The sequence below is a fragment of the Manis pentadactyla genome, chromosome 11 (assembly GCF_030020395.1).
Source record: "Manis pentadactyla isolate mManPen7 chromosome 11, mManPen7.hap1, whole genome shotgun sequence".
Classification (NCBI taxonomy): domain Eukaryota; kingdom Metazoa; phylum Chordata; class Mammalia; order Pholidota; family Manidae; genus Manis; species Manis pentadactyla.
Genome location: NC_080029.1, coordinates 120,608,465 through 120,622,765, shown reverse-complemented (window position 1 = coordinate 120,622,765; position 14,301 = coordinate 120,608,465). Strand labels below are relative to the sequence as shown.

Here is a 14,301-nt window from a genome sequence, read left to right as displayed (position 1 = left end):
CCTACTGAACACGGAAGCAGGACAATGCTAAAACATGCTGTCAGTTTCCTTAGGCCACCCTATTCACACAAAGGGACTTCAGGAGGCAAGCTCTTCTTCCTCCGCACACACCCACATGCCACAGAGGCTCCAAGGGGAATAACTGACAGCTAGATCCGTCAGGCTTTCCTCCTCCAGAAGGCCGAGTGAGGAAGGCACAGGGTCTTCTACTGTGTAAGGTTCTCCTCTGGAAGTCCCAGGAAAAATTCCAGGTCCCTTCAAAGGCCTAGGCCAATTCAAACGTTTAACTTGACTTGTAAGAGCACAGGAAGCTGAAGGAGCAGGCCTGAGGGGGAAAGGCATTAAAACCTAGTGGGCTTCTTTGGGCTTCAAGGTAAAAGAGCTGATATATTTATTGGGTATTACCCTGTAGAAACGGGCTGGGTCTTTAACTCCATAGCAGGTTATCTATAGTGAGAGGCAGAGAAGAACAGCTTTTCTGATGAAAATATATATACCCATAAGGTCCCACTACAGCTAAAGGCTGTCTAATGCAAGCATGGCCATCAGACTTTCACACAGTGTCAGTCAGAAGAACCAGCTGGTGATTTATTTTTACACGTCTAGGGGCAAACAGCACCCCCTGCTCTACTTTCAAGGACCATTATGACTCACAGCCCCTCAGAAAATGGCCAAGCGAGCCTTCAGACTCCCACTTCTCACAACAACACAGTTCTCCCCTGGAATGTTCCTACCAGGCAGGAGCAGCGAACAGACATACACTTAAAAGCATCTTACCTGTGATTTTGCCGTTGGCTTCAGAGGGAGGCTGCCAATTCACAATTATGGTCCTAGGTTTTCCCTCTTTACTCACTACTGTCACATCCTTGGGTGGAGAAGTAGGAACTACAAAATAACAATACTTTGCAATAATTCCTGTCCATTTCAATTTAATTCACCATTTCCTCAGCCCTTTCCAGTTATAAGATACAATAAAGGGTACAGGCAAAAAGACAAAGCCTCCTGGCCTCAAAGAGCTCACAGTCTATCTAGAAACAGCTCTGATAAAAAGAGAACATGTAACACACCAAAGAGAAAATGCCATATTATGAGGGGACAGAACTGGCATCTTGGGGTGGGGTCAGGGCACACGGGAAATTATAGGAGAGTTAGGCAGGGAAATCAAAAGATGTTTGTAGTTACCTGTTATATACCAGGCATTTTACAAATAGTATTACACTTAATATTTATGGCAACTTGAAAGGTAGTTACCACTATCCCTGTCACACCAAAAATGAGAAAAGTCACGTTATTTGCCCAAGATGATATTTCCCCCCTTATTTGGATTATTTTGTTAGAATAGTTTTAGGTATAAAATAACTCTCTCTCATCTACAGTTGGCTCTCCAAACCAAATATGAGGTTTAAAGACGTCTTCTATTTAAGTTTGCACTCAAAACATACTGCCAACTATGTGATGTTGTTCTGAAACATAAAGCTAATTATGGAACAGAAAAAGCAATAAAATAAAAATGAGAGTGTTTTTTGTTTCCATTTTATGGCTGAAAACTTTTAATGTACTAGTAGGGAAATGAGCAAACTAAGTATATCCTTAGATTTACTTTTCTCTTTCTAAAATACTGGAATTCTCTTAGTATAAAATGGAAGGAGGCCTGGCGAAATGTGAACATCCTAAGGGAATACACAATATAATTCAGTACCTAATGGGTTGGAATTAAAGCAAAAAGATATTCTTAAGACTGGTAAAGAAAGAAAACTCAAGCTCTTATCTAAGCCTTGGTAAACTGTACTTCTAACTCTCCAAATCCAAACTTTTTTCTCTGTAGGAAGTCTGACCAACTGTGCAGAAGACAAAAAGACATGAGAACCAAACCCACTCTGGGGAGACTTAATCACTCTATGTTTAAAGTTATTTCTACATAGGAGAGAAAGAAACGGGAGGCCAGAATAGATAGACACTACCAGCGGTTACACACATCCCCGTGCGAGGCCAGTACAGAGGGCAGAAGAGCAGGCCTGCAAGTGAGCAAAAGGCAAAGAGACTCTCAAACTTGGAAGGCCTGCTTTTCCCTTAATTTGATTAGTTGTCTTTTCTCTTTCATGTTTACTTACAGACAAAAACCCTATGGATACTCCAGTGGGAGGTTTTAAGAGACACTAATTGGTTTGCATGAAAAACCCTGGGGCAGCCATGGGGTCCCCTGGTAAAGAGCTGAGGCTCTAGGAAGCACACGCTAGCTGCTGCTTGGTGAAGGGCAGGTCACTCATCTCTTCTATCTCAATGTACCAGTAGAGGGTTACTGACAATAACCCCCATGTCTACACAGGGCTTTATAGTTTACCATGTGCCATCCTAGCTGGTCCTCATTTCGTCCTGTAAAGTAGGACAGGCAGGTTCGATTACCCCTCTTTTACACGTGGAAGCAGCAGAGATGCCGCGGTTGGATGACTTATACAGTCAGTGCTTGGCTGACTTGGGATTGAACTCTAGTCTCGATTCCTAAAATCCGGTACACTTTGCATGACACTGTCCTGTTGTTTGCTAATGCTCTTACACAGCGATGAAAATACGTAACTCATCAGCTGAAAAAGCAAACCCTGAACTCCAGCTGCAGTTGCTCACTGTGTTCTCTAAGTATGTCCGTTCATGCACTCAGTTCTTTCCTTGGGTAGTAAAAGCAGGTAGTTAGTCTCACGACTTGGAATGTGGCACAACATGGATGTCCACTGGCTTCGACATCTTGCAAACAACAAGAAATGCCATGTGACCTAAGATACTGACTATACATACCTAATTCAAAGGTGGTCCCATGGGCTGTCATACTCCACGTGCTTGATCTTCGACCTTTGGTTACCATCACAGAGAATTCATAGAGTGTATTTGGTTTTAAACCAGTTACCAAATAACTCAAAGTCGTTGCATTTGCATTCTGGGAACATATCAAGAAGAACTTTAGAATTAGAAAATATCAATAATCAGCTTTTTCACCCAGAGCAAATGTGTCAGTACCTTGTACTTGGTGTTTGCTGGGATGTTGGTTTTCCATCGGACTGTGTAGTACCGGGAGTCTGTGATCTTCTGGTGTTTGGGCAGTGAGTTGTCCGCCCACGTAATCCTTACGGTGTCATGACTCAGAATGGAAGCCTGGACCCCCACTGGTGGCATCATGGGGGTGGGATCTGGCACTGGAGTGTATGGAGCATTAATAACAAATAAATCAACTTCAGAAGTGTCTGGGTAGAAAGTAATTAAAAAAGGGAAGTGGCATTTTAACATAAAAAAAAAAGAAAAGGGAAATGCAGGGTAATATAATGGAATGAAAGGTGAGAAACGGAAAAAGAGAAAGAGAATCCAGAGTTAATAGATAACCACCATTCATTTAAAAGACTATTTCCACCTGTGTTCTTTCACGAAAAATTTTCAGGAAAACGTCTAAAGAAATAGTATTAACCATATTTTCTACTGTATTTTGTGGGTACATTAAAATTTGATGATTCAGTGATATTAACATATTCATACTTGAATTTTCTTTAAATTACTCAAAAAGTCTACCTTTTGTCCAAAAAGAATCATGAAAAGATAAAAACTCCTTTTAAAACCAAGGATGTAATTTCTGAACAAGCAACACAGAGTGCATGGTCTGTTTTGACATTTCGGTGAATGTAGCTAAATTTCTGACATGGCTTATGTATTGACTATCACAAGACACACAAGGGTCCCACTCTCAAACCCGAGTCCTCAGTGTCAGCCACGGCAATGTGGCCTGGTGCTGTACTGGGTGTATCTTATCCGCACACAGTCCGGTTCAGACCTGCAGACACCCTGGGCTTAAAAGCAGTAGAGCTTCATGGCTCACGTATGTACATGGCAAGAGGAATTCCAGGGCATTATGCGCCCTTGAGGAGAGGCAAGCTGACAGCACGTAGGTATATCTGCTGTACTTCCTCCAGCAGAGTCAGAGCAAACGTGCTGATGAATCCTATCAGTTATGGGAAGTGCCACCGTTCCCATGGCTCCAAGTGACACAGCCTTTATGAACTTCAGAAATCAGAGAACTTATTTGACAGAAAGCGATGTCTGTATGCAGGTGCTGTCCTGTGCCAATGCAACAGACACATTCTCTAAACATCATCATCAAAACAGAGGCCAAAATGAGCACAAAGGCACCAAGGCCCACGAGCTCAGTGCAATACAGCACGATCCACTCGGGCTCTCCCAACTCTCCATCAGGTTTTCTAACTATATACACACTGATTTATTTTTTAAGTTAAGGTTTTAAAATGGGGTTCCCACATGGTTATAGTGACTAGCCCTTCTTGCACCTCAAAATCTGAAATGGCATGAGTCTTCTTTATGAATAATACTCTAGCCAAGCTAGAGTAATAGTCTCCGTTTGTGTATTTCCTACACAATGAGGACTAGAAACAATAAAGGAAGAGCATATGCTATAATCAAGGGCTTTGTTCAAAGATCAGGACATACACCAGTTAGTTACAGAAAATGCACTACAGGTACAAAAATCCTTAGGCTTCTTTGACAGTTTTTAAAAATCACTTTTAACAACTCTTGGAAAAAAAATAACTAGGTTACACTTAGGAATATCTCCTTGTACATTTCTAGCCAGGAGACTATACTTTTAAGTCAGATAAAAGAAAATAACTTCAAATTTTTCTTCTATTACAGGCTAATTTAAGAAAGTAGCAAGCCACTTATTATTCTCTTTTTCATCTTCCTTTTGTCCTTTCTGGAATATCAAAGCTATTTTTAAAAGAATTTATAAATTTTAAGCACGAAGGAGCAGAAGACAGGACAGAACTACCAATCATGTAGCAATGATGTTGGTCTTGTTAAAGGCATAAAAAAAAAAGAAGACAGAGATTATCTTTTTGTAAAGAATAGTGCCAAGTCTATACTATGATGCAAAGTATCCAGAAGACATAGCAGGCAATAGATTCACAGTTCTAAGAAGCAAAAGGAAAAAAGCATTTGTGAAAATGATAAATTCTCTGGTTTTCAGGACCCTTTAGAAAAACTTACAACTCTAACATATTTACTTAAACTTTCTCATTCAGATTTAAATGAGATGTTTTATTTATCTACAGAAATTTTACATTATATGTATATCCCTTTAAAGATATTTTAATTAGACAAATTACAAAGAAAAAATAGTGCCTTCTGATTTCTTTTGTAATAAATGGACAGTTGATCAAATGGAAAATACATCTGGCTTTATATTCTTTATACAGATAAAGTTTATGAAAAGAAAAACACTTTCCCAACCAACTCAGGTGACTAGTAAAGCAAATGTGTTCACATACATTTATTGATACCATCAGTAACCTATATAATTCCTCCAGAGATATGGTAAACCCTTTCATTTTCTGACTCATTTTAATTATGACTCACATGAACAAAAGATGAAAAAAATCACCTTTACTTCTCTCACAACTATGCTTTCTAGATCTTAACACATTAAAAACATGTCTATTTACGTGATAGGGTTAAAATTTTCTAATAAGCAAAATAGGAATGAACATAACGTTCCATGCTGAGAGCCCATTTTCCTACTTGAAGCCTCCGCTCTGAATGCCATATATGCTTCCTTCAACTGAAACCTATCGGGGAGACCTCAGGCCAAACGCTACTTAAAATTCCTGAGAGAAATGCTGAAGACCGGAGATGGAAAGGACGCCTTACCCGCGTGAGGCCTGGTCACAGCGCTCTCGTACAGAGGGACGCCTTCACCCACATTGTTAAATGCCTTCAGGGTTATCACATAGTGAGAGCTGGGATCTGAAGGGAAGGAACAAGTCAAAGTATTTAAATTCTCACTATAGAATTTCCAAACTTCAACGGTGAGTGTGCATGATCTTAACTGCAGAGAAAGGAAAGAAGATTAAAAAAAATTTTAAGTGGATTATTTCGGGGTGTGGGAAGATGTGCGGATGGCAGCATGTACAGTACAGAAAACCTGGCCAGGATTAACTTCCTGGAGTTAGTCCCAGGAGTGAGGCTGGCTGCCTGACTCTTCTCTTGGCCTCAAGTAATCAATGGTTTAGTGATGCTATTGTACAGTGTAGGGCTTGGATTAGAATAATAAATAGGATTTTCCTGTGTTGGAAGCCTGTAGGTGGAGCTTGGAATTAAAGCTCCTTTCCTTCTCAGGGGGACAACAGAGCCCTGGTAGATAATCAAGGTAGAGAAGTAGGACATAAACTGATAATTCAGTACCTGCTCAATATCCTTAACTCTCTTGTGGCCCTCCAAATCCAGGAACCATCAAACCTTGCCCAGCCCTCATGTAGACTTCTTGGCTGGATAAAATATGGCCCAGGATTTCAAATGGATTGGAGGTAATGCTACAGTAAATAGAAGACTAAAGAAACACTCCATCCAGGTGATTCTATAAAATGCTGCTAGTTAGACTTGGTTAAGAGAGGGGCTACTGAAAAGCTGGAATAGCATTCATCCCCCTATGCCTCTCTCCCTTCTCCCCTATATGCAAAGGATCAAGTCTTGTTGATTCTACTTGCTTTTCACCACTCTGCCTTGTTCTCTATGTTCTACCTTTACCAGCCACCTCTCAGTTTAATGAGCACTGTACACTCTTACTATTGTACCTTAACAACGCAGTTGTTCCCTATGCTGGGGACACACACCATCCTTCTTTACATAGACGACACCTACTGATCTGAAAGGGCCCATCTCAGACTGGATCAACCTCTTTAGTTACATAGGCTGTAGCACCCTGTTACTCTTCCTTAGCACCCTCAATGATTTCAATTATTTCAAAATTGTATTATTTCTAATGACTGGGATATCTGCTTGATCCTCTGCTCTGTCTCTAGCCAAGTGCCTGGAATACTGTGCTTATTAAATATTTGTGTTTTAAGTTAAATGGTGTTCATTAAATATTTACTGATTGGTTAAAAAGGCTTGCAAGAGAAGATAATAACTTTCACTATATTATGATAGAATATGGGATAGATCCCAGAGCAGATACCCAGTAAGCAGAAGTTTATATGGATCTGAAGCTCAGGAGAGAGATCTAGTAAATAAATTCCTCAACATTACTTCTCCACTTCTGACTTTAGTCTTTTATTCAACATTATATGCATCTTAGATCTGTCTGGCTTGAAAAATAGAGCTCGAGCTTATTTTACCTTACGACAAATTAAACTTTTCCGCTGCTTCTCGGTGTGCCCTCTTTCCTACTGGTCTGTCTGCTCACTCAGCACACGCAGTGTTCCTTCTCAGATCTTGATTTGAGATACGATTCTGACTCGGTCTTTCATAGTACAGTTAGTTAACCTTCTTCCCTGACTGTTCTACTGTCCTTACTAGCTCTCCCTCCTCTGAACACACTCCACTTCAACTCATTTCATTGTTTCTTGTGTTTTACTTGTGTTCCCCTATTGGACTGAAAGCACCCGAAGGTCAGCACCGAAGGTCAAGGACCATGTCCTGCCTACACTGCAGAGGACTTACAGTTCAGTAGTTTCATAAAGGAAATGGTATGAGGCATGTCACCACAGAGACATTTTTATCCTACCAGCAAAGCTTTTCTTTCGCTCTCCTACAATTGCCTTATAAGACTCTTCATGTGAGGAATACTTCCTAGGTTGGCTGTGCTGTTCCTTCTTGAAAGGAAAAAGAGAAAGCCTACTTTGTTTTTGAATAAAGCAATAAATTACTACCTGTTTTCTACCAGAAAAGATGTAGGTAGTTCATTTGTTAGACACCTAACGTTGTTCTTAGGGAAGATGGTTACAAAGAAATGATTTGAATGAAAAAGTTGATCAGGGAAGATTCTGAATTAAAAGACAAGTCTTCCCTAGAAAAGATCTCAAAAATGATAATACAATTTAGAAAAGTAATTGTTCCTACCCAAATCAACACATTTTCTTTTAAAAAATGTTACTATTTAACCTTTTTTTGCTTTGTAAATCAACAATCAACTTTTGAGGTATAATTAGAATAAAATGAAATACACCCTTTTAAGTGTACGGTTTGTTGAGTTTTGATAAATATATATATCTGTGTAATCACTACCACAATCAAGATAAAGAATATTTCCAACATTCCAAATAGTTCTTTTGTGCCCCTTGCAGTCAATTTCTACCACCCATTTCTCATCGCTATAGGTAAGTGCTGCCTATTTTGCATATCATAAAAACATGACAGCACGGTAGGTACTCTCGTGTTTGGCTTCTTTTGCCCAGCATGTTTGTGTGATTCATTATGTTGTTATGTCTATCCACAGACTATTCCTTTTAATTGCTGAGTAGTATTCCATTGTATGTATATACAACAACATTTACCTATTTCCTCTTTTAGACTATTATAAATAAGGCTATGATGAACATTTGTGTACAAGTCTTTGTGTAAATATGATTTTTATTTTAATTAAGGTATCATAGATATACAGTCTTATGAAGGTTTCACATGAGCAACACTGTGGTTTCAACATTCACCCATATTATCAAGTCCCCTACCCCTGCCCATTGCAGTCAATGTCTATCAGTGTAGTAAGATGTTACAGAGTCATTATTTCTCTTCTCTGTGCTGGACAGCCTTCCCTGTGACTTACCTATATTATGTGTGTTAATTATAATGCCCCTTAATCCCCTTCTCCCTCCCTAACCCCTTCCCTTTGGTATGCACTTAGTCCCTTCTTAGAGTCTCTGAGTGTGCTGCTGTTTCGTTCCTTCAGTTTTGGTTTGTTGTTATACTCCACAAATGAGTGAAATCATTCAGTACTTGTCTTTCTCCACCTGGCTTATTTCACTGAGCATAATGCCCTCCAACTCCATCCATGTTGTTGCAAATGGTATAATTTCTTTTCTTCTTATGGTTGAATAACATTCCATTGTGTATATGTACCACATCTTCTTTATGGACATTTAGGTTGCTTCCATATCTTGGCTATTGTAAATAGTATTGTGATAAACATAGGGGTGCATATTTCTTTTTGAATCAAGGATCTTGTTTTCTTCAGGTAAATTCCTAGGAGTGGAATTCCTGGGTGAAATGGTATTTCTGTTTTTAGTTTTTTGAGGAACCTCCATACTGCTTTCCACAATGGTTGAACTAATTTACATTCCCACCAACAGCATAGGAGGGTTCCCCTTTCTCTGTATCCTCGCCAGCATTTGTTGTGTCTTGTCTTTTGGATGTTGGCCTTCCTAACTGGTGTGAGGTGATACCTCGTTGTGGTTTAATTTGCCTTTCCCTGATAATTAGAGATGTGGAGCATCATGTGTCTGTTGCCTATCTGAACTTCTTCACTGAAGAAGTGTCTATTCAGATCCTCTGCCCATTTTTTAATTGGGTTATTTTTTTGGGGGTGTTGAGGCATGTGAGTTCAAGCATGTGAGTTCTTTATATACTTTGGATGTTAACCCCTTGCCGGATATGTCGTTCATGAATATATTCTCCCATGCTGTAGGATGCCTTTTTGTTCTGCTGATGGTGTCCTTTGCTGAACAGAAGCTGTTTAGTTTGATGTAGTCCCATTTATTCACTTTTGATTTTGTTTCCCTTGCCCGAGGAGATGCGTTTAGGAAAAAGTTGCTCATGTTTATATTCAAGAGATTTTTGCCTATGTTGTCCTCTAAGAGTTTTACGGTTTCATGACATACATTCAGGTCTTTGATCCATTTTGAGTTTACTTTTCTGTATGGGATAAGACAATAATCCAGTTTCATTTTGTTGCATGTAGCTATCCAGTTTTGCAAACACCAGTTGTTGAAGAGGCTGTCATTTCCCCATTGTATATCCATGGCTCCTTTATCTTAATATTAATTGGCCATATAGTGTGGGTTTCTATCTGGGTTCTCTAAGTCTATTCCATTGGTATATGGGTCTGTTCTTGTGCCAGTACCAAATTGTCTTGATTACTGTGGCTTTGTAGTAGAGCTTGAAGTTGGGGATCATAATCCCCCCAGCTCTGTCCTTCCTTCTCAGGACTGCTTTGGCTATTCGGGGCCCTTTGTGGTTCCATATGAATTTTAGAACTATTTGTTCTAGTTTGTTGAAGAATGCTGTTGGTATTGTGACAGGGATTGCATTGAATCTGTAGATTGCTTTAGGCAGGATGGCCATTTTGACAATATTCTTCCTATCCATGAGCACAGGATGTATTTTCATTTATTGGTGTCTTCTTTAATTTCTCTCACTGGTGTCTCGTAGTTTTCAGAGTAAAAATCTTTCACTTCTTTGGTTAGGTTTATACCTAGGTATTTTATTCTTTTTTGATGCAATTGTAAGTGGGGTTGTTTTCCTGATTTCTTTTTCTGCTAGTTAATCGTTAGTATATAGGAATGCCACATATTTCTGAGTATTAATTTGGTATTCTGCAACCTTGGTGAATTCAGTTATTAGTTCTAGTAGTTTTGGGGTGGATTCTTTTGGTTTTTTTATGTACAGTATCATGTCATCTGCAAACAGTGACAGTTTAACTTCTTCCTTACCAATCTGGATGTCTTTTATTTCTCTGCATTGTCTGACTGCAAGGCTAAGACCTCCAGTACTATGTTGAATAAAAATGGGGAGAGTGGGCATCCTTATCTTGTTCCCAATCTTAGAGGAAAAGCTTTCAGCTTTTCACTGTTAAGTATTATGGTGGCTGTGGTTTTGTTGTATATGGCCTTTATTATGTTGAGGATCTTGCCCTCTATACCCATTTTGTTGAGAGTTTTTATCATGAATGGATGTCGAATTTTGTCAAATGCTTTTTTCAGTACCTACTGAGATGATCATGTGATTTGTGTCCTTCTTTTAGTTGATGTGTATGATGATGTACTTTCAAATATTTTACCATCCTTGCATCCTTGGAATAAATCCCAGTTGTTCATGATGGATAATATTTTTGATGTATTTTTGGATTCAGTTTGCTAACATTTTATTGAGAATTTTTGCATCTATGTGCATCACGGGTATTCATCTGTAATTTTCTTTCTTTGTATGTGGTGTCTTTGCCTGGTTTTTGTACTAGAGTGATGGTGGCTTCATAGAATGAGTTTGTAAGTATTCCCCCCTCTTCTACTTTTTGGAAAACTTTAAGGAGGATGGGTATTGGGTCTTCTCTAAATGTTTGATGAAATTCGGTGGTGAAGCCATTTGGTCCAGGGATTTTGTTCTTAGGTAGTTTTTTGATTACCAATTCAATTTCATTGCTGGTAACTGTGTTCTGTTCAGATTTTCTGTTTCTTCCTGGGTCAGTCTTGGAAGGTTGTATTTTTCTAGAACGTTTTCCATTTCTTCTAGGTTATCTAATTTGTTAGCATACAATTTTTCATAATATTCTCTAATAATTCTTTGTATTTCTTTGGTGTCTGTAGTGATTTTTCCTTTCTCATTTTTGATTCTGTTTATGTGTGTAGACTCTTTTTTTCTTGAGATGTCAGGCTAGGGGCTTATCTATTTGTTTATTTTCTTGAAGAACCAGAGCCTGGTTTCTTTGATTCTATTGTTTTCTTCTTCTCTGCTCTGATCTTTATTATATCCCTCCTTCTACTAACTTTGGTCCTCATTTGTTCTTTTTTTTCTAGTTTCATTAATTGTGAGTTTAGACTGTTCATTTGGGATTGTTCTTCTTTCTTGAGGTTAGCCTGTATTACAATATACTTTCCTTTTAGAACTGCTTTTGCTGCATCCCACAGGTTTGGGGCTGTTGAGTCGTTGTTTTCAATTGTCTCCACATATTGCTTGATCTTTGTTTTTATTTGGTCATTGATCCATTGATTATTTAGGACCATGTTGTTAAGCCTCCATGTGTTTGTGGGCTTTTTTATTTTCTTTTCATAATTTATTTCTAGTTTCATACTCTTGTGGTCTGAGAAGTTGGTTGGTACAATTTCAATCTTTCTGAATTTACTGAGCCTCTTTTTGTGGCATAGTACATGATCTATTCTGGAAAATGTTTCATGTGCACTTCAGAAGAATATTTATCCCACTGCTTTTAGGTGGAGTGTTCTGTAGATGTCTGTTAGGTTCATCTGTTCTAATTTGTTGTTCAGGGCCTCTGATTCCTTACTTATTTTTTGTCTGGTTGATCTGTCTTTTGGAGTGAGTGGTGTGTTTAAGTCTCCTAAAATGAATGCATTGCATTCTATTTCCCCCTTTCTGTTAGTATTTGTTTCTCATATTTAGGTGCTCCCATATTGGGTGCATAGATATTTATAATGATTAAAATCCTCTTGTTGCACTGACCCCTTTATCATTAGGTAATGTTCTTCTTTGTCTCTTGTTACTTTCTTTGTTTTGCTATTTTGTCTGACAGCAATAGTGCTATTCCTGTTTTTTTCTTCCTATTATTTGCATGAATATTTTCCATCCCTTAACTTTTAATCTGTGTATGTCTTTGGGTTTAAAGTGAGTCCCCTGTAGGCATGTCCTGTAGGCATACAGGTGGGTGTGTTTTATCCACTCTGTAACTCTGTCTTTCGATTGGTGCATTCAGTCCATTTACATTTAGGGTGATTTTAGATAGATATGTACTTATTGCCACCATGGGCTTTAGATTTGTGGTTACCAAATGTTCAAGGCAGCTTCCTTACTATCCAACAGTCTGCCTTAATGTGTTTATTATGCTTTTTCAAGCACAATCTAAAAGTTCTTTTTTCTTGTCTTCTTCTTCCTCCTCCATTCTACATATTAGGTGTCATATTCTGTACTCTTTGTGTATCCCTTGATTAATGTTGTGAGTAGTTGATATAATTTTGTTTTTGCTTAGTAATTAATTGGTCTACTTCCTTTACTGTGGTTTTATTTTCTCTGGTGACAGCTATTTAGCCTTAGGAGCACTTCCATCTAGAGGAGTCCCTTTAAAATACACTGTAGAGACAATCTGTGGAAAATACCCTCAACTTTTGCTTATCTGGAAATTGCTTAATCCCTGCTTCAAATTTGAGTGAAAATCTTGCTGGCTGGAGTATTCTTGGTTGGAGGCCCTTCTGCTTCATTGCATCAAACATATCATGCCACTCCCTTCTGGCCTGTAAGGTTTCTGCTGAGAAGTCTGCTGATAGCCTGATGGGCTTTCCTTTGTAAGTGATCTTTTTTCTATCTCTGGCTTTCAATACTCTGTCCTTATCCTTGATCTTTTGCCATTTTAGGTATTATATGTCTTGGAGTTGTCTTCCTGGGGTTCCTTGTGTTGGGAGATCTCTGCACTTCCATGACCTGAGAGGTATTTCCTTCCCTAGATTGAGGAAGTTTTCAGCAATTATTTCTTCAAAGATACTTTCTATCCCTTTTTCTCTCTCTTCTTCTTCTGATACCTCTATATTGTGAAAATTGTTCTGTTTAGATTGGCTGCAGAGTTCTCTTATTATTCTTTCATTCCTAGAGATCCTTTTTTCTCTTTGTGCCTCAGCTTCTTTGTTTTCATTTATAGTCTTCTCTACCTCATGTAATCTACTTTTAAATCCCTCCATTACATGTTTCATTTCACATACTGTATAGTTTCTCTTTCTTGAAGTCCTTCCTGAGATCTAGAATATTTTTCTATAGCTCTGTGAGCATGTTTATTACTTTTATTTTGAAATCTTTATCTAGAAGATTGGTGATTTCAGTTTCACTTAACTCTCTCAGGTGTCTTTTCCTGTACTTTTGTTTGGACAAAAAGTTTCTGGTATTTCATTTTTTTTAGTGATTCCTATGGAATAATATCTGTGTAGCAGTGTCCTCTAGTGCCCAGAAGCTCTACTCTCCAGAGCTGCTGAGCACCTGTGCCAATGGTGGGGGTTGCGGGTGAGCAGAACTGGCACCCACTGGGAGGAAAGAGGGCTTTCCTTTATGCCTCCTTTTTCATTGGGACTGTCATAATCTTTTTGAGTTACAAAGTTTTTTATGTATTCTGGACCCAATTCTTGGTCAGATATTTGAACAATGGATTTTTTCACCTAGTCTATATGTTGTCTTTTCATATTTTTGGTGTCTTTGAAAAAGCAGAAATTTAAATTTTTGATGAAGTTCAACTTATTAATTTATTTTATAATTTATGCTTTTTTATATCCTAAGAGAGTCCTGCCTACCTCAAAGTCATAAATAGTTTTTGTTTTCTTCTGGAAGTTTTATAGTTTTACCTCTTGAATTTAGGTCTGTTTTTATGTACGGTGTGCGATAAAGGTCAGGAAGGCTCCTTTTCTTTCTCATACAGATATCCAATTACTCCCACACCTTTTGTTAGACTATCCTCTCCCCACTGAATTATCTCAGTATTTTTGTGGAAAATCAATTGGCCATATACCACAGACCTACTTCTGGATTCTGTTCTGTCCCACTGATCTGTAACCC

At 38.5% G+C, this 14,301-nt stretch overlaps 1 protein-coding gene across 11 annotated transcripts in view; it reads right to left on the bottom strand.

Moving 5' to 3' along the window:
• The window catches only part of NEO1 (neogenin 1), a 242,085-nt gene that overhangs the window by 25,997 nt on the left and 201,787 nt on the right, over positions 1-14,301 (bottom strand). For 7 of the 11 annotated variants that reach the window (XM_036907777.2, XM_036907783.2, XM_036907778.2 and 4 more), the window contains exons 17-20: positions 5,698-5,793; positions 3,010-3,233; positions 2,791-2,929; positions 778-885 (exon numbers count right to left, since the gene is read on the bottom strand). In XM_036907777.2, coding sequence (XP_036763672.1) covers positions 778-885; positions 2,791-2,929; positions 3,010-3,233; positions 5,698-5,793 — 567 coding nt within the window. The remainder of the gene's footprint in view (positions 1-777; positions 886-2,790; positions 2,930-3,009; positions 3,234-5,697; positions 5,794-14,301) is intronic. The other 4 variants (XM_036907779.2, XM_036907781.2, XM_057488960.1 and 1 more) reach the window with 1 other exon arrangement.